This window comes from Sebastes fasciatus, chromosome 15 (genome assembly GCF_043250625.1).
Source record: "Sebastes fasciatus isolate fSebFas1 chromosome 15, fSebFas1.pri, whole genome shotgun sequence".
Classification (NCBI taxonomy): domain Eukaryota; kingdom Metazoa; phylum Chordata; class Actinopteri; order Perciformes; family Sebastidae; genus Sebastes; species Sebastes fasciatus.
In genome coordinates this window covers 26,965,844-26,992,748 of record NC_133809.1, presented here as the reverse complement: position 1 = coordinate 26,992,748, position 26,905 = coordinate 26,965,844, and the positions used below count along the sequence as shown (strand labels likewise).

The window sequence follows — 26,905 nt, the reverse complement described above, 5'->3', positions numbered from 1 at the left end:
ACGAGGTTCTTTCTGCTAGAAGTAGTTAGCGTGATGAGGAAAGTGAATTGTTAGTAGAGGCTAGGCCTGTTGCTTACATCCTAGCCTGATGCCTAAGATCTCTTCAAGCTATTTATAAGGAATTCACTGGAAACAACAATGCTTGTTGTGAAAAAAATATATATATATAAGTGACTTGTTTTTGCCAGTTGACTTAATTTGTAAGTAGCCACTATGCTGATTTTAAAACTAGTAAGAAACCTGGTTTGGGAGGCTCTAGAACCTGCATCCATACAGTAATGGATTGGAAAAGAGTGAGCCAGCCATTCACCTTTGAACAAAGGAAACTTAAAGACTAAGACACACCACGCTTTCCTCACTTACGTTTCTCTTCTAGTGCACCGATTCGTTTAAGCTGAACAGCCAATCAGAGTGATGTCTCTCACCGACGAGTGCCAACATGCTGAATCGGCCAGAAAAACTCTGACACGGGCAGACTAGAGCAGACAGTGCGGGACACACCGAAAAAAACTAGGCCGACGGACGCTCACCGGCGACCCCAAACTGTACAACGGCTGACCATTAGCTTGGTGTGTCAGGTCCATCAGCACGGGCGTTACATTTGGACTTGCCAAAGTGTGACTGTCTCGCCACCAATCAGCGTGTTGTGCTAACCTCAGCAAATGTTGCTAACAACATACGGCTTAAAGCTTCCGGGCAGAACTCTAACCTGTGAAATTTGGTTCTGTTTGTATTCTGCATGTGTCTACGTGCACCGGACCGTGACCCCTGTACCGTGACGGTTTGGCACAAATACACCAATCGTTCCAGCCCAACAAGTTACTCAGATAGTGTTTGAGTTTGAAGGCTGCAGTGCTTACTGCGTGAACAAGGGCTGAATGACCAATCCAGGATAGTTGAAAAGAGGCTAAAGGTCTCTTAGGCCCTGTTATAGTACCTATCCCAGGAGCTTACACTAATCAAGACTACTTATACTACACTATGAGGAAGATCCACTGGAGTGTGAGGGAAAGATAATCAACCATGTCTAACCCTGCGTAGTGTATTTTCATGAGAGGGGGAATGGAGTGTGACAGTGTCCATGTCAGTGTGGGAGGACAGTGCAAAGCTGATATGTGTGTGAACCGGGTGGTGTGTGCGTAGTGCGTACGCTGTGACATTGCCATTGATCCAGCTTAGCAAGCTGCTCAGCGATGCAAGGGACTGACAAGGATTTCATTCAAATGTTCTTGACACACAAACACACAACTCTTTGTCTGTCTTTGCATGCATGCACAAAAGCAGTTTTTTTCTGCTTCATGCAGTCTCACTTTGCTTATGTGCCTCAGTTCTTTGAATGATATCAAGCAGTAGGCAATTATTTACTAGTGTATGACTTTAATATAGATTCATAAATGTGAATCAAACTTTGCAGTCTGTAAATTATTAGGCTGTGCATTTGTCTCAGAAAAGAGTATTTGTGTATCTTTTCAGTCTTGATGTTGCACTTTGGAGAAAATCTTAAAATGAATAAACTAGGGCTGTCAAAGTTAACGTGATAATAGCGCGTTAACACAAATTCATTTTAATGCCACTAATTTCTTTAACGCATTAATGCAGTCGATCTTTCGGAGGTTGTAGCGGGCTCAGTTTTAAAGCTAAAGTGAAGATACTGCTATCATATGAAACTAGAAAAACCTGAGGAATCAATTGGTACCAACCATGTCATATTATCTATATGTTGCGAAGGAGGATAAATAACGCGCCTTTCGGTGAGGAAAAACTGGCATGGCCATTTTCAAAGGGGTCCATTGACCTCTGCCCTTAAAATATATGAATGAAAATGGGTTCTATGGGTACCCACAAGTCTCCCCTTTACAGACATGCCCACTTTATGATAATCACATGCAGTTTGGGTCAAGACATAGTCAAGTCAGCACACTGACACACTGACAGCTGTTGTTGTCTGTTGGGCTGCAGTTTGCCATGTTATGATTTGAGCATATTTTTTATGCTGAATGCAGTACCTGTGAGGGTTTCTGGACAATATTTGTCATTGTTTTGTGTTGTTAATTGATTTCCAATAATACATATATACATACATTTGCATAAAGCAGCATATTTGCCCACTCCCATGTTGATAAGAGTATTAAATACTTGACAAATATCCCTTTAAGGTACATTTGAATAGATAAAAAATGTGTGATGAATTTGTGATTAATTCCCAATTAACTATAGACAATCATGCGATTAATTGTGATTAAATATTTTAATCAATTGACAGAGCCAAAGTATAAGAACTGACATGTCATTTTCTCTCGCTGCCACCTGTTATACATATTTTCTGAGAATAATCTCTATAAAGTTGTGCACCGCAAATCATTTCACAGTTGATATGCTGTAATGCATGCAGACATATGCAAATATATTAACGATTGAACTGTGTGTTGCATTGCATCATTGATGAGCATATCAATTTCAAGGATTATAAACACTTTGGTCAGGACTCAGACCTCTAAATGGAGTTCTTCAGTACTGCAAAACATTAAGTGTGAGAAAAAGATGTAAAGATCTTCCAAGGTGCAGTTTTTGTCATGCAAGCCTTCATGGCTGATAGCAGTCAAAATCCTCTCCTCAAACATAGTTTGAATATTTGTCATGCAAAGTTTTGCACATCTATAACATTTGCAACAGAGATCCTTCTAGTACACTAATGTGGAAGCAGCATATAGGGTCATTTAAAATGTAATTTTCACACTTGTGTTCAGCTTAACACGTCTCCAGCTCCACGGTTTGTTTACATTGTGAATGTGATTCTAATGACTAATAAGCATGGTGGCGGGGAAGGGTGTGACCGTGGGTGGTCCTGATTGAACATTTGATTTGTGTACATTGTGTACTTTCTCCTTTGCATGCAGTTCCTTATAGCATAAATGTGTTGCTTGTATGTACTTAAACTTCAGAGTATATATGGGTCTGTTGCACTACCTTGTGCTTTTGCAGAAATACTGTCCGTCTTGTGAGGTGGCAGCTCACAACAGTGAGTATTCTGGAAAAAAACTTGTGGAAAGGCAGTATTGACGCTTAGCAGCGGGGATTATAGTGTGAGGCAGCCTATCCAGGTTTAAGTGGTGCGATCCAGGCTTAACCACAGTATTATACAGGAGGTGGAAAAAAAAAAAGAATGAACAACTGGAAGCGACAACAAACATAACAAATATTTGTCCTATAATGTTCTATAAGTAAATTGTCATCAAATGAATCAAGCTCTTCTTTTACATCTAGCTGCTAAACTTACTACAAGTAAATTGTTGTGCATCAGTGTAGCTGCTGACTCTAGATTGTATTTAATTTTCATCAATAGTATATTTTAGGGCTGGGACAATACACCTATCTCCCGATTCGATACTATCACGATACATGGGTGCCGATTCGATATGTATTGCGATTCTACAAGAATTGTGATTCAATATTATTGTGATTTTTGTCCATTTTTTAACACTAGACCATGGGGAAAAGTTGAATCATACACTTCTAGGGATTTTTACTTTGGAAAATCTCTAAATTCATACAGTAAAAATGTTTAATTTTCAGCATGTATGTACTTTGAGAATCACTGTTTTAAAACATCCACTTAACACCATGTTTGGGAGCTGGAATGATCATGCTACAGTAGAGTTTCATGGTGAAATTCCTTTTCTTTCGGGAAAGCACTATCATCCTGTCTAAACGTAAACTAAACGTCAGTTAGGCAGAGTCTAGTATTTGTTATAGCCAGCTATGCCAAAGCTAATAACCATATCCGACGTGGTTCACTGAAAAAATGTTTTTTTGCTTTCTCTCACACACACACTCACACTGCATGAAATACAGATGCCGATTTGTAAGAACAAGTCCTCACATTCTGGCATCAGATGATAAGAAATGAAATATTATGACTTCTCCCAAGTTTCCACTGTCTAGAAGACCCATGCTTGACTAAAACAGTATTGGGAGTGAAACATATTCAAATACTTGTTCATGTGCTCAGTCTTTGCATTACACTCCCAGATGAGATTTGCATGGTTACATGTTTTATGATCTGTTGACACTGACCTGCTTTGCATATGTAGACATTTCTCAGATCACGTACTAGCTGTTAGGGATGTCACCATACCAGAAATCCAGTAGTTAATACCAGTGAATTTCCATGATTCTCGATACCCAATTCGATACCACGGTAAAAAAAAAAAAAGGAAAATTATGAGACTTTATTCCTCATATAGCTCAATGACTGTTAATTCTGTCATGTCACCCGATATATTTTATTTATTTATTCATTTTTTTTTGTTTTGTTTTGTTATTTTTTGTTTGTCTTGTCAAATTCCACCTGTATTGTCTTGCTTAAAAAAAACAAAAAAAAAACACTCATACTCTCTCTATATACTGTATATCCTCAGATTGCAAGCAGTAGTTTAAATTCACTGACATGATGACAGACTGTTAGAACAATAAATATTTATTTAAAATGCTAATGTTATATTTTGATGAAGGATGACACAGACCGGTTAGAACGTTAGCCTACTACTACGAGCTATGGTTACATTACATTAGCCTAAACACGGTAGTCGTTAGGGTTTTGCCATTGCAAGTGTTGTATGGAACATACTTGGCTACAAAACAATAACAGCTGTCTCAAACAAAAATAATGGTAATGTGTAGGCTATATCAGGATAAAGATAACAAGTGTAACAAGTAGTTGTTAATTTAATGTTAACATGAATTGAAACTCACTCACCTTGAATTCTTTGAACAGATCTGGATGTTTGTCTTTGAGGTGCTTTGCTAAATTGGAAGTGTTTCCTCCTTTGGTTTGAAAAGTACGACGGCACCGTTTGTATTGGCTTTTGCAAATCTATTATATCTCCTTGATTATCCGCCTCAAACGCAAAGTACTTCCATACCCGACTCTTACTATTTGTCTTCTCAACGAGTCGAGGCGGAGCTAGCGCTGCAGCTGCACTTGTTGCAATCTTTCACATTTAGTTGTTTTTTCCCCGTGCTGTTAGACGTTCTTCTTCTTCTTCCTTAATTTCACGGCAGATGAAAACCCCATTACAGGCGTCACACGGTACCTTTGGTACTGTAGAAAAAGAGTACCGTCACGTTTTTAGAATTTTGGCATTGACTTGGTACCGAAGTATCGGTCCTCGTGACATCCCTACTAGCTATACAAGTGGTGGTTAGTGTTACAGTGATAATAGTGTGAAGTGAGGAAGTCACTGAAAGTAGAAGGCTGTTATGTCAGGCACTAAAACACACACAAAGTTCTGTGTCGTGGTTCAACACACTGTATGTGTGTCAATGACCCCCTTTACACCTGCCATTAAAATGTATCACATCCAGAATGTATTTAGATTAAGGTTGTCAATTGATTAAAACATTTAGTCACGATTAATGGCAAATAAATCTTATTTGTTTTATCTTAAAGGGAGATTTGTCAAGTATTTAATATTCTAATCAACATGGGAGTGGGCAAATATGCTTGCTTTATGCAAATGTATGTATATATTTATTATTGGAAATCAATTAACAACACAAAACGATGACAAATATTGTCCAGAAACCCTCACAGGTACTGCATTTAGCATAAAAAATATGCTCAAATCATAACATGGTAAACTGCAGCCCAACAGGCAACAACAGCTGTCAGTGTGTCAGTGTGCTGACTTGACTATGACTTGCCCCAAACTGGATGTAATTATCATAAAGTGGGCATGTCTGTAAAGAGGAGACGCGTGGGTACCCATAGAACACATTTCCATTCACATATCTTGAGGTCAGAGGTCAAGGGACCCCTTTGATAATGGCCGTGGCAGTTTTTCCTCGCCAAAATTTAGCGTAAGTTTGTAGTGTTATTTAACCTCCTTCACAACAAGCTATTATGACATGGTTGGTACCAATGGATTCCTTAGGTTTTACTAGTTTCATATGATACCAGTGTCTTCACTCTAGTTTTAAAACTGAGCCCATTACAACCTAAAACTCACAAGTTGCGTTAATACGTTAAAGAAATTAGTGGCGTTAGAACGAATTTGTGTTTATTATCATTGCATATTTCCGCCAACATAGTTGTTGTATGTGGACTGAAAATGCAGTTGCACCTACATTTACACTGTTCAATGTGGTCACAATGCATCCCTGACCACCTGATCACCCAAAACACATTTTAATGCCAGGTGTAAAGGGGGTCAGTGTGTAAGCCTACAACCGAGACACGCAGGTATTACATCATATTGTGAAACGCATTAAAAAGGTTTGTACAAGTGAACTACACATGTTTAACATTTCTGTTGTTCTCTGATCCATCAACAACCTCTGAGACGGTCCCTAGGGGGAAAGAAAGGCCAAATCGTTACTGTCGGCTTATATTTGCCTCCAGTTACACAGACAATGATTGCTCTGTGGAGAAACTTCAGACTCACAGGTAGAAAGAAGCACAGAAATTAAAGCTGTTATTCCATGTCTAAAAGGTAAAATATGTAGGAAAAATGAGCAATCATCCTTGTGATCTCACTGAGCGTGAACACAGAAAGAAATGTCTCGGACTAAATTCATGAGCATGACATGAAGTTTATGAACCCCCGGTGTCATTTCATTCCTACTATCCTGTAGCAGTGACTTTCAATAGGGTTTCAGCTGTTTCATGGATGCTGCCCAACAATAATTCACTGGAGTGTACGGTGTAGCTGAAGCCCCGAGCCAGCCACTTGCCAAAATATATTTCCTTCCCACAGTTATTCCACAGTGTATTTTTCTACGGAGTTCATGAAGTGACGCTAGCTTGAGACTCCTCGAGAGCCAAGATTTTTTTTTTGTCTTGAACGCTGGCTCTGGAAGTGTTCATTGAGAATCTGTTCCAGAGCTTGTGTACCATTGAAAAGCAAGCAGGCTACACTCAGGCCTTATCCAGATATCTTCAATCTTGCCCTGAAAAAATAGGCTACATGTATATCGTTACTGTGCTATTTGATACCTTGGAATGTTCAGTACTATGCTGGACCACAAGACTGTATGGGGAGACTGTTTGAATTGTTTTACCATTACTTGTGTTTAGCCTGTTCTGTTATCTATGCTGATGAGAGAGGTCATGCCATGTCACGTCTAGTTACAAATCATAAAACCTACATACTATGCTGTATATCTACAGAAGACTACATACTGTATATACTGTATGATCCTATGAGAATATTAGGGCTGTCTAAGGTAACACGATAATAACGGGTTAACGCAAATTCGTTTTTACCCCACTCATTTCTTTAACGCATTAATGCAATTTGTGAGTTTTAGGTTGTAGCAGGCTCAGTTTTAAAGCTAGAGGGAAGATACTGGCACCATATGAAACTACAAAACCTAAGGAATCCATTGGTACCATTTCATACTAGCTTGTCACGAAGGAGGTTAAATAACTCTCCAAACTTGCGCTAAAAACATGGCCATTTTCAAAGGGGTCCCTTGACACACTGACAGCTGTTGTTTCTTGTTGGTCTGCAATTTGCCATGTTATGATTTGAGCATATTTTTCATGCTAGATGCAGTACCTGTGAGGGTTTCTGGACAATATTTGTCATTGTTTTGGTTGTCAATTGATCGCCAATAATAAATATATACATACGTTGGCATGAAGCAAGCATATTTGTCCACTCCCATGTTGATACGAGTATTAAATACTTGACAAATCTCCCTTTAAGGTGCATTTTGAACAGTTAAAAAATGTGTGATAAATTATTATATAATATTTTAATCGATTGACAGCCCTAGAAAATACGCATTCATTTTGTAATTTTAGGAAACTCCATATCTGAGCTACAGTGGAGTTGGTGATGATAGGAAATGTTTTTACATTTTTAATACACAGTAATGTGACAGTTTGACGATTTCTATTTCACCAAAATACACAGTGAACAGACTGAAATTATACATTGGAATTCACACTTCACATGAATTGAATAGTGTCTTCCCTCATTGGGCTCTAAGGCCCTGGCTCCTTTCTCTGTTTTCCCTCTTTCACAAAGAAAGGAAGTGTGTGTGTGTGTGTGTGTGTGTGTGTGTGTGTGTGTGTGTGTGTGTGTGTGTGTGTGTGTGTGTGTGTGTGTGTGTGTGTGTGTGTGTGTGTGTGTGCGCGTATTAGAGAGTGGAAGGGTGGAAGGGAGGACACTGTATGTTTGTGTGGATGTATGTGTGTAAGCTTACACACGCACAAGCACAGATGGCAGCTGCTCAGCGAGGCCTCGGAGTGGTAATTACCGAGTGTGAGGCGCATTACTTAACTCTTAGCGTTGCAGTCTGCAGGGTATCTGTATTGTTGCTTCTGGTGTTGACGAGGAATTGATTTTAAAGGGACATACTGGTTCAGGTTGTGGGAAAAGAAAGTGGCCTGAATTTAGCTTAGACCGAACCGTAACTCAACTCTTCCTGCCTTTTGTGACTTGAAACATCTATAAATGTTGCCATTAGAAGCCCATTATAGTTTATGTCTGTGTTACTGGTTAGTGGTTTGCCAACTAAGAACATTGCAAAATTATAAAGAACTCTGAATTAGGATTTAGTTCACTTTATATTGGATCAAATCATTATAGTGGTTAAGGTTTTGCTCTTTAATTATTTTTATGTACTTTGTTTGATACTGAAATTTAAAATCCTTCATAGTAGAGTTGTTCCGATACCGATACCAGTATCGGAAATGTGTCCAATACTGCCCAAAATTCGGTATCGGGTATCGGCAGTGTATGCACCGATCCGATACCATCATTTTTTAACCCAGAAAAAAAATCAACTTGTTTAACCGGTAATCAGATCTTCTTCGCTGCTCCAAAACAGTAGCCTTCACTTTGCTGTTGAGCTGGATGTATCATGGCTGCCATGGGCAACTACTGTTTTAGAGCAGCGAAGAAGAACTGATCGCAGGTAGGTTTGTCACGTGACGACGGCAAAAAACAAGCGGTGCTTGTGGAGAGGTAACGTTAGTCAGAGCGAGGAAAATGTCAGCCATTTGGCCATATTTCACCATGGTAGATCCAACAAGTAAAACGGCGATATGTACAGTATGTAAGGCTTCCGTTTCGATGGGTGGCTAGTTAACGTTAGCTGTTAGCTCCGTGCAGGACTGTGTTGCTTACGGGCTGCCAACAGCTAACGCTAACGGAGGGTGCCAAAAATTTGTATTGGGTGAAGGTAAATTCTAACATTATCATGATGTGTTCAAATGTTATCTTGTAAAATGTAGTTTTTGGCAAGAAACTTGAATAAATCCAGTTTTTTGAAGGAGTTGTTTTCACAGCAATATAAAATAGATGATAGAGAGGGAATTATGACCTGTTTAACCAGTTTAAACCAGTATGCAAACGGTAATAAAGGAGTGGATGTTGAAGTACATGGGATGTTTTACTTTTGTTTTTTACCGTGGTACGGAATTGGGTATCGAGAATTGTGAAATTTCACTGGTTTTGGCATTGAATACTAAATTACTGGCGACATCCCTAAAGATGGATACTTTTGGAATGCTCTTTACAAACTTTTACCATAAGGGTTCAGTTTTTGAGCTGTTACCATATGGTATATGTGACCTACAGTGTATGCTCATCCTTTTTCCTAGATTTCTTACCATGGCAGTGGAGAAGGAGGGGAGAGCGACGATTCAGAGGGGGAGAACCAGGAGCTTGCACAGATTGACAGAGGTATGGTAGATGATGATCTTCCTCATCACTTATTGATTCACACACAGTATAATTAGATGTTTCAAGTCAACAGACTGTATGGCATTATAGAGCATTTGCATCGTTTTTGCAACCCACCTTCTCCTTTGACATTTCCTGTTTATGGATTCCTCTAGAGAGACGGAGAAATTGCGCACTCACACCCTTGGCCACCAGCCAGCAGCACAACCAGGGTCCCCTCTCTCCAGCCCGGTTACGACGCCTTCGCCTCCTTTTAGATGCCAATCTGGATCGCCACTCTTCAGAGGAAGAGCTCGAGCGAATCAGCTGCGGCGACAGCAGGAAGTGGGTGTCGGCGCTCCCACAGCGCCACGGCGATCACCACAGCAGCGCCTCCAGTGATGAGGAGGTACGGGACCTCTGTGGCTGCGGGTCACCGGCTGCCTCTGCCAGGCCGCTGGTTGAGCCGGGTGCTTGCCTGGCTGCCTCCCCCAGCCCTGTACTCTTCAGCTCCAGTCCACCACGTAGCCTCAAGCCACCCCCCATGCGCTTTCAGCTGCAGGTGGTGCAGCCAGTGGCGCGGCCCATCATTTTGACCCACTTTGACCAGTCAGCACCTTATAGAAAGTACCGGCACAGTTACGGCGGGGAGCCAGGGAGGCCCAGTCTGGATCTGGAGAAAATGCAACAGGTTAGTTGTCCAAGATGTAGTTATATATCTCATGACTGTTTTTTTTACTAGCACCAACCTCTGTCCAAAATGTCAGCTTTGCAAGATATCTTACAATGTAATTGGCAGATTTCTATGACCTTTGCTGAGCACATTTAAAGGATTTTTTTTTTAGGTTTTTATATCATTCTGTAGCTTGCCAGTGGTGTTTCTTATGTATTCAAATCCAAACATTCAAATTTTGGTTGATGTACGGTTCAACGTCAAAATGCTTTTTTCCCAAGACCTTCTTAAAACGTTTTCAACGCGATGAGACGTAGGTTTCTGCATGTATATACATATATCCTTGTCCACTGTCAGTGTGTATTAAAGTAACTTAGTTGGCGATCGGCATGCCCCCAGTTTGGAGAAGCAGACAAAAGTACGGAAGCCGAGCCGTGTATTGATGTGGACGCCATGTTAGTTCGGATCCAAAAGGCACACAATATCACAAACAAACTAACCAATCGATGCAGCGGTAGAACAGCAACTCCTGTGTTATGCGAGGTAAAATGACAGAGTCTGGTGGCTTTGAAGAGAGCTACGTAACGGCTTCAGTTCCACATTGGAAAGGGTTGTATGACGGCAAAGTAAAGCGGTGAAATTATTCTACATACAGCGTACACTTAAACTGATATCGTTTTTTTCTTAGGTGACTAAAATATGTTTTATGCTGCTCCCATCCCCAGCCGCTTGTAGCCTACCTGTAGGATGCGACTGTTGGTCTTTTGATATTTGTCCTGCCCCTCCTCCATTGTGATTGGACGGCTGGATAAAAAATGACAGTGAGGAGTTCAGTGTTTTACCCAAAGTTGAACATTTTTCAAATCTTGGCGACCTGAAAAAAACACCAGCGTGAAGCGCTCAGAGCAGAATAGAGGCTCAGCACCTCGTCACACTGCTGGCGTTTGTAGCATAGTGTACATAAGCAGCGCTCCCATTGCTAAGAATTCCCAAAAGAAAAACGTGAATATAGCGGTTGTGGGTGTTGCTTACCATCCCCTGCGGTTAGCTTGCCAATAGCAATATTGCGCTATTGCTGTTATTGCGACAGCCCTGGTAGCTGGTTTGAGGTTGAGATAATTTTAACTACTCTATATACTGTTGGGTAGTTTAATCTGTAGCAATGCATCATATTTTATAAACTCATCATATATTTTGTCAGACTATTTATCTCTCACTTTTAACCTCCCTCCCTCACAAAGATGTTAAGCTTAGAGAATTAGAGAACACCTTAAAGGAAAGCTTTGGTATTTTTCAACCTGGACCCTATTTTCCCATATTTTTGTGTCTAACTGACTAATGTGGACAACTCGTCTTGAAATTGGTCCAGTATTGAGAGAGAGAACACTGCAGCGGCAGCCGCAAAACAGGCTGTAATGTAATAATTTGGGGCAACCTGGCAACCCTGTCAGTTTACGTTCACTAAAAGTGCTTGTTTTTTCCACTGACAGGCTCAGATTGTTATTATAAGTGTATGACAACATTATGGAAAGGATCCTACAGGGAAATAAAATCTTTTTCTTACCTTTCGCTTTCCATTTGTCATTGTGTCATGTGACATGTTGCCGAAAGAGACGACGGAGGAAACATGAGTGAGAGAGGAGAGAGGAGTGCCACGGGATGCCAGTGTTGTCGGAGTTTGTTGAGTCGGACTACAGAAAGCGTAGCTTAGTGTTATCTCAAATATTTTCAATGTCATGCCTGAATATTTAGCGGATTTCTACAATATGGATGAGACGCGAAGTTGCATAGCGAGACTTCTTAGCGCAATACCCAGAATAACGAACAGACCGGATCAAGAGAGAGGTAAGAAAAAGGTTTTATTTCTCTGTAGGGTCCTTTCCATAATGTTGTCAGACACTGACGAATAACAATCTGAGCCTGTCAGTGGCAAAAACAAGCACTTTTAGTGGACGTAAACTGACGGTACCAGGTTGCCCCAAATGATTACATTACAGCTCCTTTAGTGGCTGCAGCGTTCTCCCTCAATAATGGACCAATTCAAAAAAGTGTTGTCCCCATTAGTCACTTAGACACAAAAAAATGGATATATTGGTGTGGTATGGTATATGAAGTATATTTCTTAGCAATATGAATCCAATTGTTCCATGTAATTTGATATTCAACTTGCCACGGTAGCAATATGTGTATTCCACTGAAAATATTAGAAGTACCAGACAGCAGATGAGCCTTACACCACCCCCCTCCCCGAGCAACCAAACAGTTAATGTCGGACCGAGGATTTGGTCCAAAAATACAATGATGTATCACTAATACTACTAACCGGCTACGCTACGCGCACACATGGCCAAACAAATGTGCACGCTTGCACGAGCAAACAAAGTCTTCCCTTTCCATAGCCGGACGCGCGCCACCACGGTGGTCTGGCTGGAGAGGGATGAAGGAGAGGGAGAGGCACGGACGGCAGATGTCCGCCCTCGTTTCTCACAAAGGCTGGCAAGCGAGGGGAAACGATGAAGGGGTGGAGGCAGAAGGAGAGGATTAAATACACAACAGAAAAACGACAGCCACTAATGAGTCATGGAGAAGCTGGTCCACTAATCATTAAAATCCAATAGACTTGTTGGCCCACACCGTGGATGGGAAAGGGTGTGTGTGTGTGTGTGTGTGTGTGTTTGCAGAGATAGAAGCTGCAGGTTTCAGGGGTCCATATGTCCATGGGGTTTTTAGAGGGAAAGAACAGATGAAGAGAGTCAGCGGGCAGCAATGAGAGGGGTGAAGAGAAAAAAAAAAGAGGAAGAGTGTGTGTGTGTGTGTTTGTGGGGCTGGGGTACGCGTCCATCATCCTGCCTGTCTTTTTGTGTCTGCATGTGTGCATCCTCCTGTCTGTGAGTTGGTTGCTGTATCAGTGTGTGTGTGTGTGTGTGTGTGTCTGTATGTGTGAGAGTGTGTGCTCACTCAGTCAAGTGGAATGGGAGGTGCTGCAGGGAATACAATAGGGGGCCTACGGAGGTAGCTAGCAGACACAGCTCCAGGCTCTCATTAACCCTTTAGCCGGACAACTTCCAATCACAAAGTCTGCCTCAACTTCTACACCGTCACCATGTCATTTCTGTCACATATGCTGCTCTGGAGTTTAAACCTAAGAGAGAGAGCTGACCGAGCTGGTTCCTTAGAAAAAAAGCGATTTTAAGGTGTCAAAACCGAGGGGGGAATTCTGCGTTATATGTGTGGAAGGTAGTGCAGCTAGGATGGATTGCCAATCATAAAAAAATCATTTTAGACCACAGACTGTCATTAGTTAAATTATTCCCTATTGGAACCTCATATGAGAAGTTTTTTTGTTATATATGAATATGTGAAGAGGATTGATGAAAACCTTGGAGGGAGTCGTAATTGTTACACAATGTTTCCATGTGCTGACTAACAAGGAGAGAAATCATTCTCACTTTAAACTGTTCCCTATTTTGCTGAGAGCATGTTGAAAGAATAGAAATAGAACGACAGTAGAACGGACATTCCCATTCAAATCAACGTAGCAGGATGGTCAGAGCGGCGGCCATTTTTATGTGTACCATTGCAATACCATTGTAGCGGGCTAACTTCCACATAAACCGAGTTTCGACAAGTCACAGGGGGCAACAGTGGGGTCTGACAAGGGAAGACAATGCTGAAGTGCCTTAAACTTGCATTCTAACTTTCAGTAACTTTCATAAAAAAAAGTCATATTTGCTCAAACTCTCACTATATCCTGACAGTACCTCATGAGAGAGATAATCTGTGAAAAAAAATCAGGTTCCTCTGCCTCCCTTTAGTGCTCCTAATGACATAAGCAAGATTTCACCGCGCCCATAGAAAAACAACCAATCAGAGCCGAGTAGTCTCTAGCGCAGCTGTCAATCGCTGCTCGTGAATTCCGATGAAACTGTCAAACTAGGCAGCGTTGATCAAATATGACTCAATATTATGTTACTGCCAGATGGCAACCTCGGGTTCTGAAAAGTTAAGCTCATTTGGAAGTGCCTTAAACTTGTATTCTTTCTAATAGCCAGCAGGGGGCGACTCCTCTGGTTGCAATAAGAAGTCTGATTGTAGAGAAGTGTTGACTACGTCTGCTGCCGGCTTCACGGTGGAGCAACACACTTTACGGACCCACTGTGTGTTGTCACCATGAACTATTCAAATGACCACCGCAAACAGTTCAATGTCTATTCTACTCTCATTCTATTTCTGGGGTTGAAACAATGTCAAAGCCCATTTGTGGTTCCCTAATTCTTTTTACACTACTGATCCAGGGCAACCTAAGGCCAATGATTGGCAAGCAAGGCTACCTGGCCCCGGTGTGACCAACATTAGCTTGAGCCTCAAGGCCAGTTTATACTTCTAGGTGTTGAATCAGCGTAGATGCGTTCCCAATCTATTTTCCTTGAAGCCCTCCTTACTTGTATTTAAGAAAAGCTGACCATTCCCCATATTTTCTCAATTTGAGTAAGATGATTGATGCAAGACCGCTCCATTAAATCAGGTGTGTGCGGCAAGCGGGAGAGCAAATTGTTTTTGGACCACAGTGAAAATGTTGTTTTTGAAAGGCTAAACGGCAACAAATACTGATTGAAGTAGAATATTTCATTAGATAAAAACATCCACTACCATACGCCCTAGCCTGACGTGCACCTCTTCAGAAATGTAACTACACGTCGCAGCGACGCAGACCGCAACAACTGTGATTGGTCTGCTTGGTAGACTCCTACTCCTCCTATGTATTTCCAGCTGGTTGTACTCAGTCTCCTCTGACGTCTTCTCTCTTTTCTGCGTTGCAGTAATTTCAGTAAAAGTAACTGTTGTCCAACATGATCTGCTCAGATTCAGATGCCATTGTTTGAAGTACACGAAGAAACTCAACACAGGGGCATAGAAACCCCACCGCCAACTAGCATTTTGGCGGTGTAATTGCAGAGCGACGCAGACACACCAATGCACAAGTGTAAATGCTCACAACGGCATAAGCCATTTGCGCAGGCTACAGCATAGAGCCTACTTAAAACTATAAATCAGCCTTTAGTCCCACAGTTATTTATCTAATAATTTTCTTAAAGGCAGGGTTAAAATAAGGTCAGCAGCTTGTTCCCTTTTAGTCTCTGATAATCCCTCATGCACACTAATCCATGTCCAGTTGCTCAGATGTGGTAGTGCCATTGTTTGTTCTCTGCACACAAATGGTACCACTCTACAAAATATAATAAAAAAAAAAACACTGGTTGCTCAAAGGACCATAGCTGTATTTTTACATGCTGTGGCCAGTTTGCTAGTTTACCATACTTTCAGCCATTTCCCAAGCTTAACGAACTATTTTAAAATGCCTACTAAATAGCCATTGGTTTCTGCTCATTTTGTTACAGTATGAAAATCAAATGGCTAACACTTAACACTTTATTGCAATTGGTAATCTCTCATATTGAACATCATGCTTAGTTTTATTTTTGGCGTTTCATGTTTTTAAACTAAGATTACAGTTGTGTAGTAATTAGGTCTGTCCATCGATTGAAATATTTAATGGCGACTAATTGCAAGATTGTCCATAGTTAATCGCTAGTAATCGCAGTGGGCAAATATGCTGCTTTATGCAAATGTATGTATATATTTATTATTGGAAATCAATTCACAACACAAAACAATGACAAGTATTGTCCAGAAACCCAGTATTGCAATACAGTACATCACAATATATTGAATCGTAACCCCTGTATCATGATACGTATCGTATCGCCATATTCTTGCCAATACACAGTCCTACTGTAAAGGGGAGACTCGTGGGTACCCATAGAACCCATTTTCATTGTCATATCTTGAGGTCAGAGGTCAAGGGACCCCTTTGAGTTTGGAGCGTTATTTAGCCTCCTTCGCAACAAGCTATTATGACGTGGTTGGTAACAATGGATTCCTTAGGTTTTCTAGTTTCATATGATGTCAGTCATATCTTCACTCTAGCTTTCAAATTGACTGCTTTAAAACTGCTACAGCCCCCGAAAGATCGATCGCATTAATGCGTTAAAGAAATTGGTGGCGTTTAAAACAAATTTGCATTAACGCGTTATTATTGTGTTAACTTTGACAGCCCTAAAACAATACAGCTGTGGTATTGATGATTTAGTGATAAGCTTAATGCATGAGACAACTGTCAATGTTAGGACATAAACAGTGGTTCTGTTATAACTTTCACCAGGGATTAGCCCAGATAAAGCAAGCCAAAACAACTTTATTTGTATAGCAGGTTTCATACATGACAAGGTAATCAATAATTTAATGAAATAACAACAGAAGAAGTGATACATATCCAACTGTCACACACACACAGAAAAAAATCTTTTAAATGAACCCCCCCTAAAACAATCATAACTTACACTTTGCATTTTTCATGAATAACCACAAAACTCATCAAAAACAGTTAGCTAGTTGGCAATTCACAACCTGTTGGCCGTGTGTGTGTGTGTGTGTGTGTGTGTGTGTGTGTGTGGTTTAAGAGTAGGGTGGTGTGGGGTGGAGGTGGACAGAATGATTCTTCTGCAGTCAGAGTGGTGGATGTGTAGGATGAAAAGAGAGAAGGATACAAATATTTATCGTGATCATGTTGATATTGGGTGAGATAACGTAGGTCCATTGAAGGTTTGTAGTAAATTAGCTAAAACATATAAATACGGTGCTTTCTAAAGTGATCACTTAATCACATACAGTAATAAAAATATATATCTTTAATAACTTTTTTGAAATGCAGAATTAGATGCAAAGTACAAACTTCCGTTTGTAATTCTTATTCAAGCAGCTTGCACCCACATGGGCTGTCGTCCCATTGATTAAAAAAAAGATAAGAGCTGACAGGAGGTGAGCATGAGGGCAAGTGCACACCAGCTCTCTCCCACATCACAACAGCAGGAGTCTTGTGTTTCCATTCTTTCCTGTGCTCCCTTCCCCCTTAGAAGCTACCTCCCCGACTCGAGACAATTCGATGATTGTGTGGTCCCTCCACCCCCACTGTATTTTTTTTTTCAGAATAGTGGAGCTGCGTGGACACGGAGGGGAGTGGGAGACAGGATATTGCATAAGCGTCATTGACCCACTGTTTAGTTTAGTGAGACAGCTGGATTGGCCTCACATCCTTTATCATCCCGATTCAGCGTTTATTGACTTCCAACACACGGTTCTTGTCACGTCAGATGTTTTAATGTAAAGATTATGGTTCAAATAATGGTTTTGAATGATAGTAATATGCTTGATTAGAATCAACATTCACATGCACATGAACCTAGCGTAACTTTATCCAGACAGTTGTACTAAAGTTGTACTTTTTTTAGTTGCGAACTGTATGCTTCTTCCATGGAGGTCATTGTGTATTCTTGTTCCCCACAGAAAATGCTGCTGAAAAAGAACTGTGGAGGGAAAACGCGGACTATAAAGATTCGGGTGAGTTCATTTTTTTGTTCAACTTAGTTTCCCACAGTAAAAATACTAGGGTTGTCAAACGATTGAAATATTTAATCGCGATTAATAGCATGATGGTGATAGTTAGTCACGAGTAATCACAAATTAATCGCACAGTTTTTATCTGTTCAAAATGTACCATAATGAGAGATTTGTCAAGTATTTAATACTGGACAAATATGCTTGTTTTATGCAAATGTATTTATATATTTATTTATGGAAATCAATTAACAACACAAAACAATGACAAATATTGTCCAGAAACCCTCACAGGTACTGCATTTAGCATAAAAAAATATGCTCAACTCATAACATGGCAAACCGCAGCCCAACAGGCAACAACAGCTGTCAGTGTGTCAGTGTGTCAGTGTGCTGACTTGACTATGACTTGCCCCCAAACTGCATGTGATTATCATAAAGTGGGCATGTCTGTAAAGGGGAGACTTGTGGGTACCCATAGAACACATTTTCATTCACATATCTGGAGGTCAGAGGTCAAGGGACCCCTTTGAAAATGGCCATGACAGTTTTTCCTCGCCAAATTTTAGCGCAAATTTGGAGCGTTATTTAGTCTCCTTCGCTACAAGCTGGTACCAATGGATTCCTTAGGTTTTCTAGTTTCACTCTCGCTTTAGAACTGAGCCCGCTACAACCTAAAAATCACAGGTTGCGTTAAAGATATTAATGGCGTTAAAACAAATTTGCATTGCACACGCTATTTTCTCGTTAACTTTGACAGCCCCAGTAAATAAACAAAACCCTCTTGTAGTATTTAATCATGATGAATGCAAACAATTTAATGTATGTTTAAAAACCCTGTTGTTGATAAGTTGTATATACAAGTGGTATTAATATATCAATGCACATACACACACACTTGCACGCACAGCCTTTCCTTTTATGCAGACCCATAATAGGCAGTCCAGATCAGGGTGTCCATTACAGCAGTGATAAGGTTGCAAGGTTGCTCGGCCCCCGTGAGCAGCCCGGCCTGTCTCGTCGCCAGCACCTTGATGTCCATCCAAACTGCATACTGGGACGGCATCTGGCAACAGCGTTTGTTCCCATGCCCTGCTAGCAACGGAGCCATGCCCGAGACGTCTGAAAAATCTGATAGCACCGTCAAATTCCTTTTGCAAACAGCACCCAGCTAAACACTGTTTACTGCAGTGATACCTAGGACAAAGGAGCAAGAAGGAAAACAATGTGCTCTTTTCTTTTTTCAGGTTTGTTTGAGCTCTTGATCTCAACAACCTTTAATAGCTGAGCTCTCCACTTGTCCCATTAGTGGTCTTAGAAGTGCACGTTTACTCGCCTAAATAGCTTCGTAAACACAAAGGTGTTTTCCCCAAGATTGTGTCCCGACTGCTCTTCCTGTAAAGAGGTTTACAACATTAGGGCTGTCAAGGTTAACGCGATAATAACACATTGAAGCAAATTTGTTGTTTGTTTGATTAAAGCTAGAATGAAGATATTGGCATCATATGAAACAAAAAAAAACCTAAGGAATCTATTGGTACCAACCATGTCGTACTAGCCTGGCGCAAAGGAGGTTAAATAACGCTCCAAACGAGGATAAACTGTCAGGTCCATTTTCAAAGGGGTCCCTTGACCTCTGACCTCAAGATATGTGAATGAAAATGGTTTCTATGGGTACCCACGAGTCTCCCCTTTACAGACATGCCCACTTTATGATAATCACATGCAGTTTGGAGCAAGTCATAGTCAAGTCAGCACACTGACACACTGACAGCTGTTGTTGTCTGTTGGGCTGCAGTTTGCTATGTTATGATTTGAGCATATTTTTTATGCTAAACGCAGTACCTGTGAGGGTTTCTGGATGATATCTGTCATTGTTTTGTGTTGTTAATTGATTTCCAATAATAAACATATACATATATTTGCATTAAGCAAGCATATTTGCCCACACCGATGTTGATAAGAGTATTAAATACTTGACAAATCTCCCTTTAAGGTACATTTTTGAACGGATAAAAAAATGTGCGGTTAATCGCCATTAACTATGGACAATCACGCGATTAGTCACGATGTAATATATTTAAATCGATTGACAACCCTAACCAAAACACAACCTCCAATAATCATCCACCAACTGAGCTCAGCCACCGTGTATGGGTTGATTCTGTTTGTAGTGGGTAAGGGAAGCATGTCGGAGAGTCGACTGGAGCCAGCCTGGGCATCTTGGCACAGAGCAGGGTACTCCAGAAGGATGCACAGTGTGGTGAGAAAAGTGACGTTATTATCACGTTGTGTGGGTTAGTGTCAATGGAACCTTATCACACACTTGTTTATGTACACACACACACACACACACACACACACACACACACACACACACACATACACACGCATACACCAACTGTAACAGCATCGAGGTTGCTCTAATCCTCCATATTGGAGTGTGGATGAGCGGTACAAAAATGTAAAAAACTGATCTTTGAGAGTGTTTTGAGGAAGAACAGGCGAGTGTCGTTGAGAGATGGAGCTGAGGAGGAGGAGGAAGAGGAGGTGGAGTGTTGTCGGTTCCCTTGTGGTGTATTTCCAGGGATGAAGTCATTTTCCATTTATAGCCTGGCCGGCTGCTATCTGTTTAGCTCCACTGATACACGGAGATATTGCTCATTATCCTCTGTTCTCACTGGTGTAGTTGGTAGTGTTGTTTTCCCCGTCAGTGACGTCTGTGGGCACTGGGTACGTTCCAGTTCATAGATTTCTCTTGAAGTGAGTACACAGCGAGTCTTTGGATTGATGAGCCATTTGGAGGCTTGTGTTGACTCTTTGTACCCTTTGTGCCACCGCGCACAGCGATCCACCCCATCTCTCTATCTTTTCTCCGCTGCTTTCTCTCCCGTACCTCTCCCTTTTCCCCCTTTTATCTGTCAACCCCGGGTTTCCTGGCCAGGATCCAGAAGAGACACTGGATCTGGATGGGGCCCCGGCTTTGAGACCGGATTCAAGCATTCAAGCATGGGAGTTGTTGCAGGCGTCGAGGAGGTCGAATGGTCGTGGTTGTGTGTGTGTGTTTTAAGAGGGGGGGTTCATGTGGAAGCAGTAGGAAAACACACAGCGTTGGCCTCCGCTGCCGCCGCTGCCGAGGCCTTCCCCCTCTAGGGGTTGGAGGTGAATAGGAGAGCGGGGTGATGAGAGCTTTCCAGGCTGCGAGCAGGCAAGAGTGATGGCGTCTGATTTCAGCCACCGTAAAGAATGGGCGGAGAGGAGGGCGAAGATTGATTGAGTTGAGGGAAATGGTGCGGAGGGTGGAGGGGGAAAACTAAATTGAAGGAAAATGTGCTGCATACCCTCTTTGATTTCTGATTGAGGTAAACTACATGGCTTGGATGTGATGGAAATCTTTGGTTGGTCTTTAGCATTAGGACAAACAGATGTTTAAGGAATAGTCTGACATTGGATGAGAAGATAAATACAACTCTGTATGTTAAATATGAAGCTACAGCAAGCAGTTGGTTAGCTTAACCAAAAAGTTGCTTGCAAGAAAGTGAAAAAAGCCATGGATGGAATGAGGCCATTGCCCTCCCATCCAGGCGGCAACCTCCAGGTCTGAAAAGTGAAGCCAATGCTGAAGTGCCTTAAATTTGCATTCTTTCTAATAGCCAGCAGGGGACGACTCCTCTGGTTGCAAAAATAAGTCTGATTGTATAGAAGTCTATGAGAAAATGAGCCTACTTCTCTCTTGATTTATTACCTCAGTAAACATTGTAAACATGAGTTTATGGTCTCAATCGCTAGTTTCAAGTCTTCTTCAATACAGCATGATGTTCATTTAGTAAATTATGGTCCCATTTAGAGTCAAATAGACCATAAAGCAGGGGATGCTTTAGGGCGCGGCTATCTTGTGATTGACAGGTCGCTACCAAGGCATTGTCCGTGTTTTCATCTTAGAACTTTAACCCTTTCACAGTGTGTTTTCAGTTCATGGAGGTTAATTGTAACATTTTGGTCGCCTAGAAATGTCATATTCAGCGTTCGGTTGTACTTAGCTCCACCCTCTCGTGTCACTTCTGGTTGTAAAAAAACAACATGGCTACGGCCAAAAACCAAGATGGTGGTAGTCAAAAACCAAGATGGAGACGGCTAAATACCAAGATGGCGACGGACAAAATATCAAACTCGAGGCTTCAAAATCGTAATCCAAAACCAATAGGCGACGTCCCGGTGACTACGTCCACATCTTCTATACAGTTCATGCTCCCACCTAGCAGACATATTGTGTTCTCGGTGATGATGATGAGAGGCTGCCCAACTTCTTACCAAAGCTTCCAGGCACAGCACATCCACACTGACTCTCCTCACTACAAATATACAAAATCGGAGCCCCCTTACCCCTTGGGCCCCGGGGCCAGTGCTCATGCATGCAATAAACTGAACTAGTCCTTTAACAGAGGGTTGTGTAGAAACTTTTGTGTCAGATTGGGGCCTAAATTAATGATCAACAGGACAAACTTGCAACAATGCAAAATCCCAAAGAAAAGCATTTTTTGTCAAACCAGTTTAGCTCCGGGACAAGTCAGATCCTGCTGCTGTTTTAACTCAGCTTTCTTTCTAACTGCCACTTTTGAAGTCTGTACAAAAGGATAGCCTTGTACTTTTGGGACCTGTACTTTGTTTAACCCCTCTGGGCCCTAAATACTGCAGATGTGACCACAGGACAACACACTGCTAACGTGGATAGCGAGCCGTCCTCCCGATGCACGACTCTCCCCCACACAGTTGGACCGACTCGCAGCTACCATGTGGCGAACACCTTAACACAGTCCACACATCCATCAAGTTTACTGTAACTTGTTCTTGGGCTACGGTTTGTTTTTCCACCTCTCACTTTTTTTGCCTGTTCCTATAAACATTGGTGGATAAAACAGCTCTAAGTGGTATTGGGGAATTGTTGCCGTGTTACTGTGGCTCAGTTGTCAGCGCTGAATCCCTTAAGATGTTGGCTGAAGTCATAGCAACACCTGTAGCCTCAAATGCACTGTTAATGGGGCCTTATTTCATCTGCGTTGATGTCACCGGGTACTTTTCCAGTAGCGGTGGAAGATTTCTCAGCAGCATCTGAATGGAATCAGTTCAGGGATGCATCTGTGTCAGTTCTCAGAGAGAATGAGAATATACAGCTATCCATAAAAACACACACTCAAGGTTTTTTTTTTTCTCCATGGGATCAGCTCCTAATTACAGTGAATCTGTCTCAAGGTCCTGATCTTTCTCAGTCCACCTTCTCACAGACTTTGCCCCCCCCCCCTCCTCTCTCTTCAGCAGGCTCTGGAGAAAGTGCAGCCTCACTGCCAAATCCAACAAAGTCATTTCCTGTCGTTTCCTGTAGGGAGGAAAATGACCAGGGCTAATTTTAGACAGGACTTGTAGAGCTACAAGAAGCAAGGTTCTGCTCTGAGGGGGGAGGGCTGTGAGTGGAAAAGCATTTATGTCACTGAACCTACTGCGTGATTGAAAAAAAGAAAAATCAGTGTGAAAATGTTCTAAGGAGGTGCAGCCATTTTCCCATGAGCTAGCTCGGTTTTCAGTCCGTTTTCTCACAGTCTTATGACACAGCCACACATTTATGGTGCAAAAATAAAAACTAATGCCACATGAACTGACATACCTTTTTTTTTAACAATTCTTTATTGCAATAGTGCACATACAAACTCAACCTATACAAACAAATGAGTCATGAATACAGACAATGTCAGAACCAAGGGGAATCCTTTACATAAAAACATTAAATAAAGAGCACAAAAATAAGGGTTTAGAGTGGCTAAATTTGGATTTATGAATATGAAACTTTGCTAGAATTTTGATCAAATGTATTATATATAATTCTTTACAATTTTTACTATTGTTATTGTAGAAACCAAACAGTACATTATGCCAGTACAAATTAAACATCAGAGTCAATATTATCAGTAACATAACAACACACATGATCCTTCCAAAATGTGTTGGTGTCTGGGCATTGCCAGAACAGGTGTTTGTTTCTGGAGACATTTCACAAAAAGAGAAGTCAACACAAATGTCTTTTTTCAAATTTAAGAAGGTAATGACTTGTAGGATAATATCTATGTAACATTTTAAAAGAAACGTACTTTATATTTTTGGTAAGAAGATATTTGTATGGAATATTTCCCCAGTTTAAATTATCAACACAACTCAACCAACAGGATACAGCAGAGGGGCACTAGTAATCTTCTTTTTTTTTTAAATGAATATGTTATGATTATTTTTTCTTAAAGTAGTAGTCAGACAAATTGTACTCACTGAAGTGATCCTAGGGTCACGTGTCGGCAAACAAACTAGTCTTTCTACTCCTTTTAGTAGAATTTCCCAAGGAATAGTGTCCATAACTGTGGCGAACTCCTTTGCGGTAACAGGAAAACCAGAAGTGTTAAGGAATTCAGAGTAGCTCAACAAAACCCATTTGCATTAACTAAAAGTATATTATTGTTAAACTAGTTTGAATAGGATAGGGATTTATTTTTTAATTTAATATGCTTATTATTCCAGATGAAACACTCATGGGGAGAATGAACTGACATGAACTGAGGCCATGCTATTTCCAAACACCTACTTCTGACAGGTCTGTTTCTCACCATGACCACTCATCTCTCTCTCTCTCTCTCTCTCTCTGTCCACAGACTCTGACAGGAAGCCGTCCTCCGCCCAGGTACACCTACGACCCCTCCATCTTCGCCTTCCGCTCCTTGAGCACAGTGCCCCCCTGCAGCCCGCTGACCCCGTCCGAGGATCCTCCCTGCTCATAAGGAAATTCACCCATTGCCAGATAATCCTCTCCTCCCCTACTCCCTCTCTTCATTCCCAGACGGCTGCTTTTTATTATTTTTTTGCGGCTTCTGCAGCGAGACCAACGAGTGACTGTTCTGAAACTGACCGCTATAGAAAGACGTTTGGTTTGACGGTCAAACTATTGCACACTCAGGTAATCCCACCCCTGTCACTTTGATCATTGTTCTCCACACGAAAATCAGCAGGAACACATTTGGAGAATAAAAAATGGCCTAAACACAACATTTCTAAGGATACTTCAGGTATTGCATATGTATAGCTGTCTCTGAAAAGATCCTGCGATTGGAGGAAGAACGATCATCAAGAAACAAACACGGACGGTGGATCGGAGGTGGTACAAAAAGGGACACGGCCAACCGTTTTGAAACCTGAATTTAGTCGTGGGTTGGATCAATATTCAAGGGAAATAATGCATGTAAGACAATCAAATGGTTCCATGGTTTCTTACTTTGATGTGATTACTGGACATCTTGTAAGGTTCTTGGTAACTTTCTCTAGTAAACATGGCGAGGCGAGTCATCCGATATCTTGTTATTGTTGAGATAAAACATAGACAGTGGTCACATTCGTCCGTCTGAAAATACTACTTTGGATGTGTTATTGAATATGCAGGTTGTGACGAGCTATAACAAACATGTATGTAGTTGAATAGTCGACCTTTGACCTTTTGACGATGTACGTTTCTTAATGAATGTGTCACTTTTAGTCCGGGTCAGAGTTAAGTACTTGTATCCTCTTTCCTTGCATGAATTCCACTGTTTTTTTTTCTTTTTTGCAGAAAGAGAGGTATGTGAACATAAGGAAGTATGAGAATAGTTTGCTGCACATTTGGCAAGTGTAATTGGTGCTGTGTTTACGCATAGCCTACTTGTAGTGTGCCATTTCTTTTTTCTTTTTTTTTCCAATATTGTACCTCATTACTTTCTAGGTAGAAGAGGACCCACTGGTGTATCGAAGACATCCCAGTGTTTTCTAAAGATCTCTTAATGCCTTGAAATCACATTCCTGTTGTATCGAATTAAACTTGAGGTAGTTCTCGGCTCCCCCGAAACGAGCCGACCAATCGATTAAACGCAATGTCACCACTGTAACTAAGATTCCGCCGAAGTGAATGTAACATTGTGACATGTTTTTGTCCACTGTTGCACAAAATGAATCAATAAATGCCCTGTGGCCTCTTGTTTAGGGGACGATTTTTATTTGGATCAATATACAATACATGTTGTGACAAAGGGAGTGGACAGACTGACGTGTTAAGACTCCCATCGCCATTATCAAAATACCTTTCTTTGCCAAGAAGCACTGAAGCTGTTGCTGACTCGTGGTTGCTCCTACAAAGACAGTTGTTTTTTTTGTGTATGTCACAAGATACTTTATACAGTATTTTACTCTCCTTGAAGCTTAGTTTACCTTGTATGTCACTGGCCTTTTATCAAAGTGCCTGGATATACAGTGAGGTGCAGCCCCATCAACACTCTACTCTGAATTTAGCCCTTTGACCTCTGACCTCAAGATATGTGAATGAAAATGGCTTCTATAGGTACCAACGAGTTTCCCCTTTACAGACACGCCCACTTTATGATAATCACATGCAGTTTGGGGCAAGTCATAGTCAAGTCAGCACACTGACAGCTGTTGTTGCCTGTTGGGCTGCAGTTTGACATGTTATGATTTGAGCATATTTGTTATGCTAAATGCAGTACCTGTGAGGGTTTCTGGACAATATTTGTCATTGTTTTGTGTTGTTAATTGATTTCCAGTAATAAATATATACATATATCAAATCCCCCCTTTAAGGTACATTTTGAACAGATAAAAAATGTGCGATTCATTTGTGATTAATGTAAATATTTAAATCAACTGACAGCCCTAGTAGAAATTGAACACGACTCTTACAGCCTACAGCAGAAAGCGAATGTGAAACGGTAAAATAAAGCATATATTTTAAAGTACGAACAGTGAAGCAGGAGAGAAACTAAACTTCAAACCACCGAGATTCAGTTAGAAGCTACAAAAGACACGAAACACTGAGTTTCACTGACAAAACGTGAGTTGAGTTTCGCAACACATGCTTGTTTGACGGGCAGAAGGGGGGTCGGCACGGGTTGGACGCAGTCGGCGAGACGTCACCGCAACCCACTCGGAGGTGGGTCGGGCACTTTGGCCCGACTCTGGAGATGGTCCTTCTCTGGCGTGGCGTGGCACAAAACTGGTCATAGAAACGTAAATCAGCACGGCATAGTTT

At 41.3% G+C, this 26,905-nt stretch overlaps 1 protein-coding gene across 3 annotated transcripts in view; it reads left to right on the top strand.

The window, feature by feature from the left end:
* The window catches only part of LOC141783573 (uncharacterized), a 31,524-nt gene extending 5,679 nt beyond the window's left edge, over positions 1–25,845 (top strand). Inside the window, exons 2-6 of one of the 3 annotated variants that reach the window (XM_074660954.1) lie at positions 9,614–9,695; positions 9,851–10,365; positions 17,752–17,805; positions 19,977–20,065; positions 24,492–25,845. In XM_074660954.1, coding sequence (XP_074517055.1) covers positions 9,614–9,695; positions 9,851–10,365; positions 17,752–17,805; positions 19,977–20,065; position 24,492 — 741 coding nt within the window. In that variant the 3' untranslated portion in view covers positions 24,493–25,845. Of the gene's footprint in view, positions 1–9,613; positions 9,696–9,850; positions 10,366–17,751; positions 17,806–19,976; positions 20,066–24,360; positions 24,458–24,491 lie in introns of those variants that run through there. The other 2 variants (XM_074660953.1, XM_074660955.1) reach the window with 2 other exon arrangements.
* Positions 25,846–26,905: the final 1,060 nt, after the last annotated feature.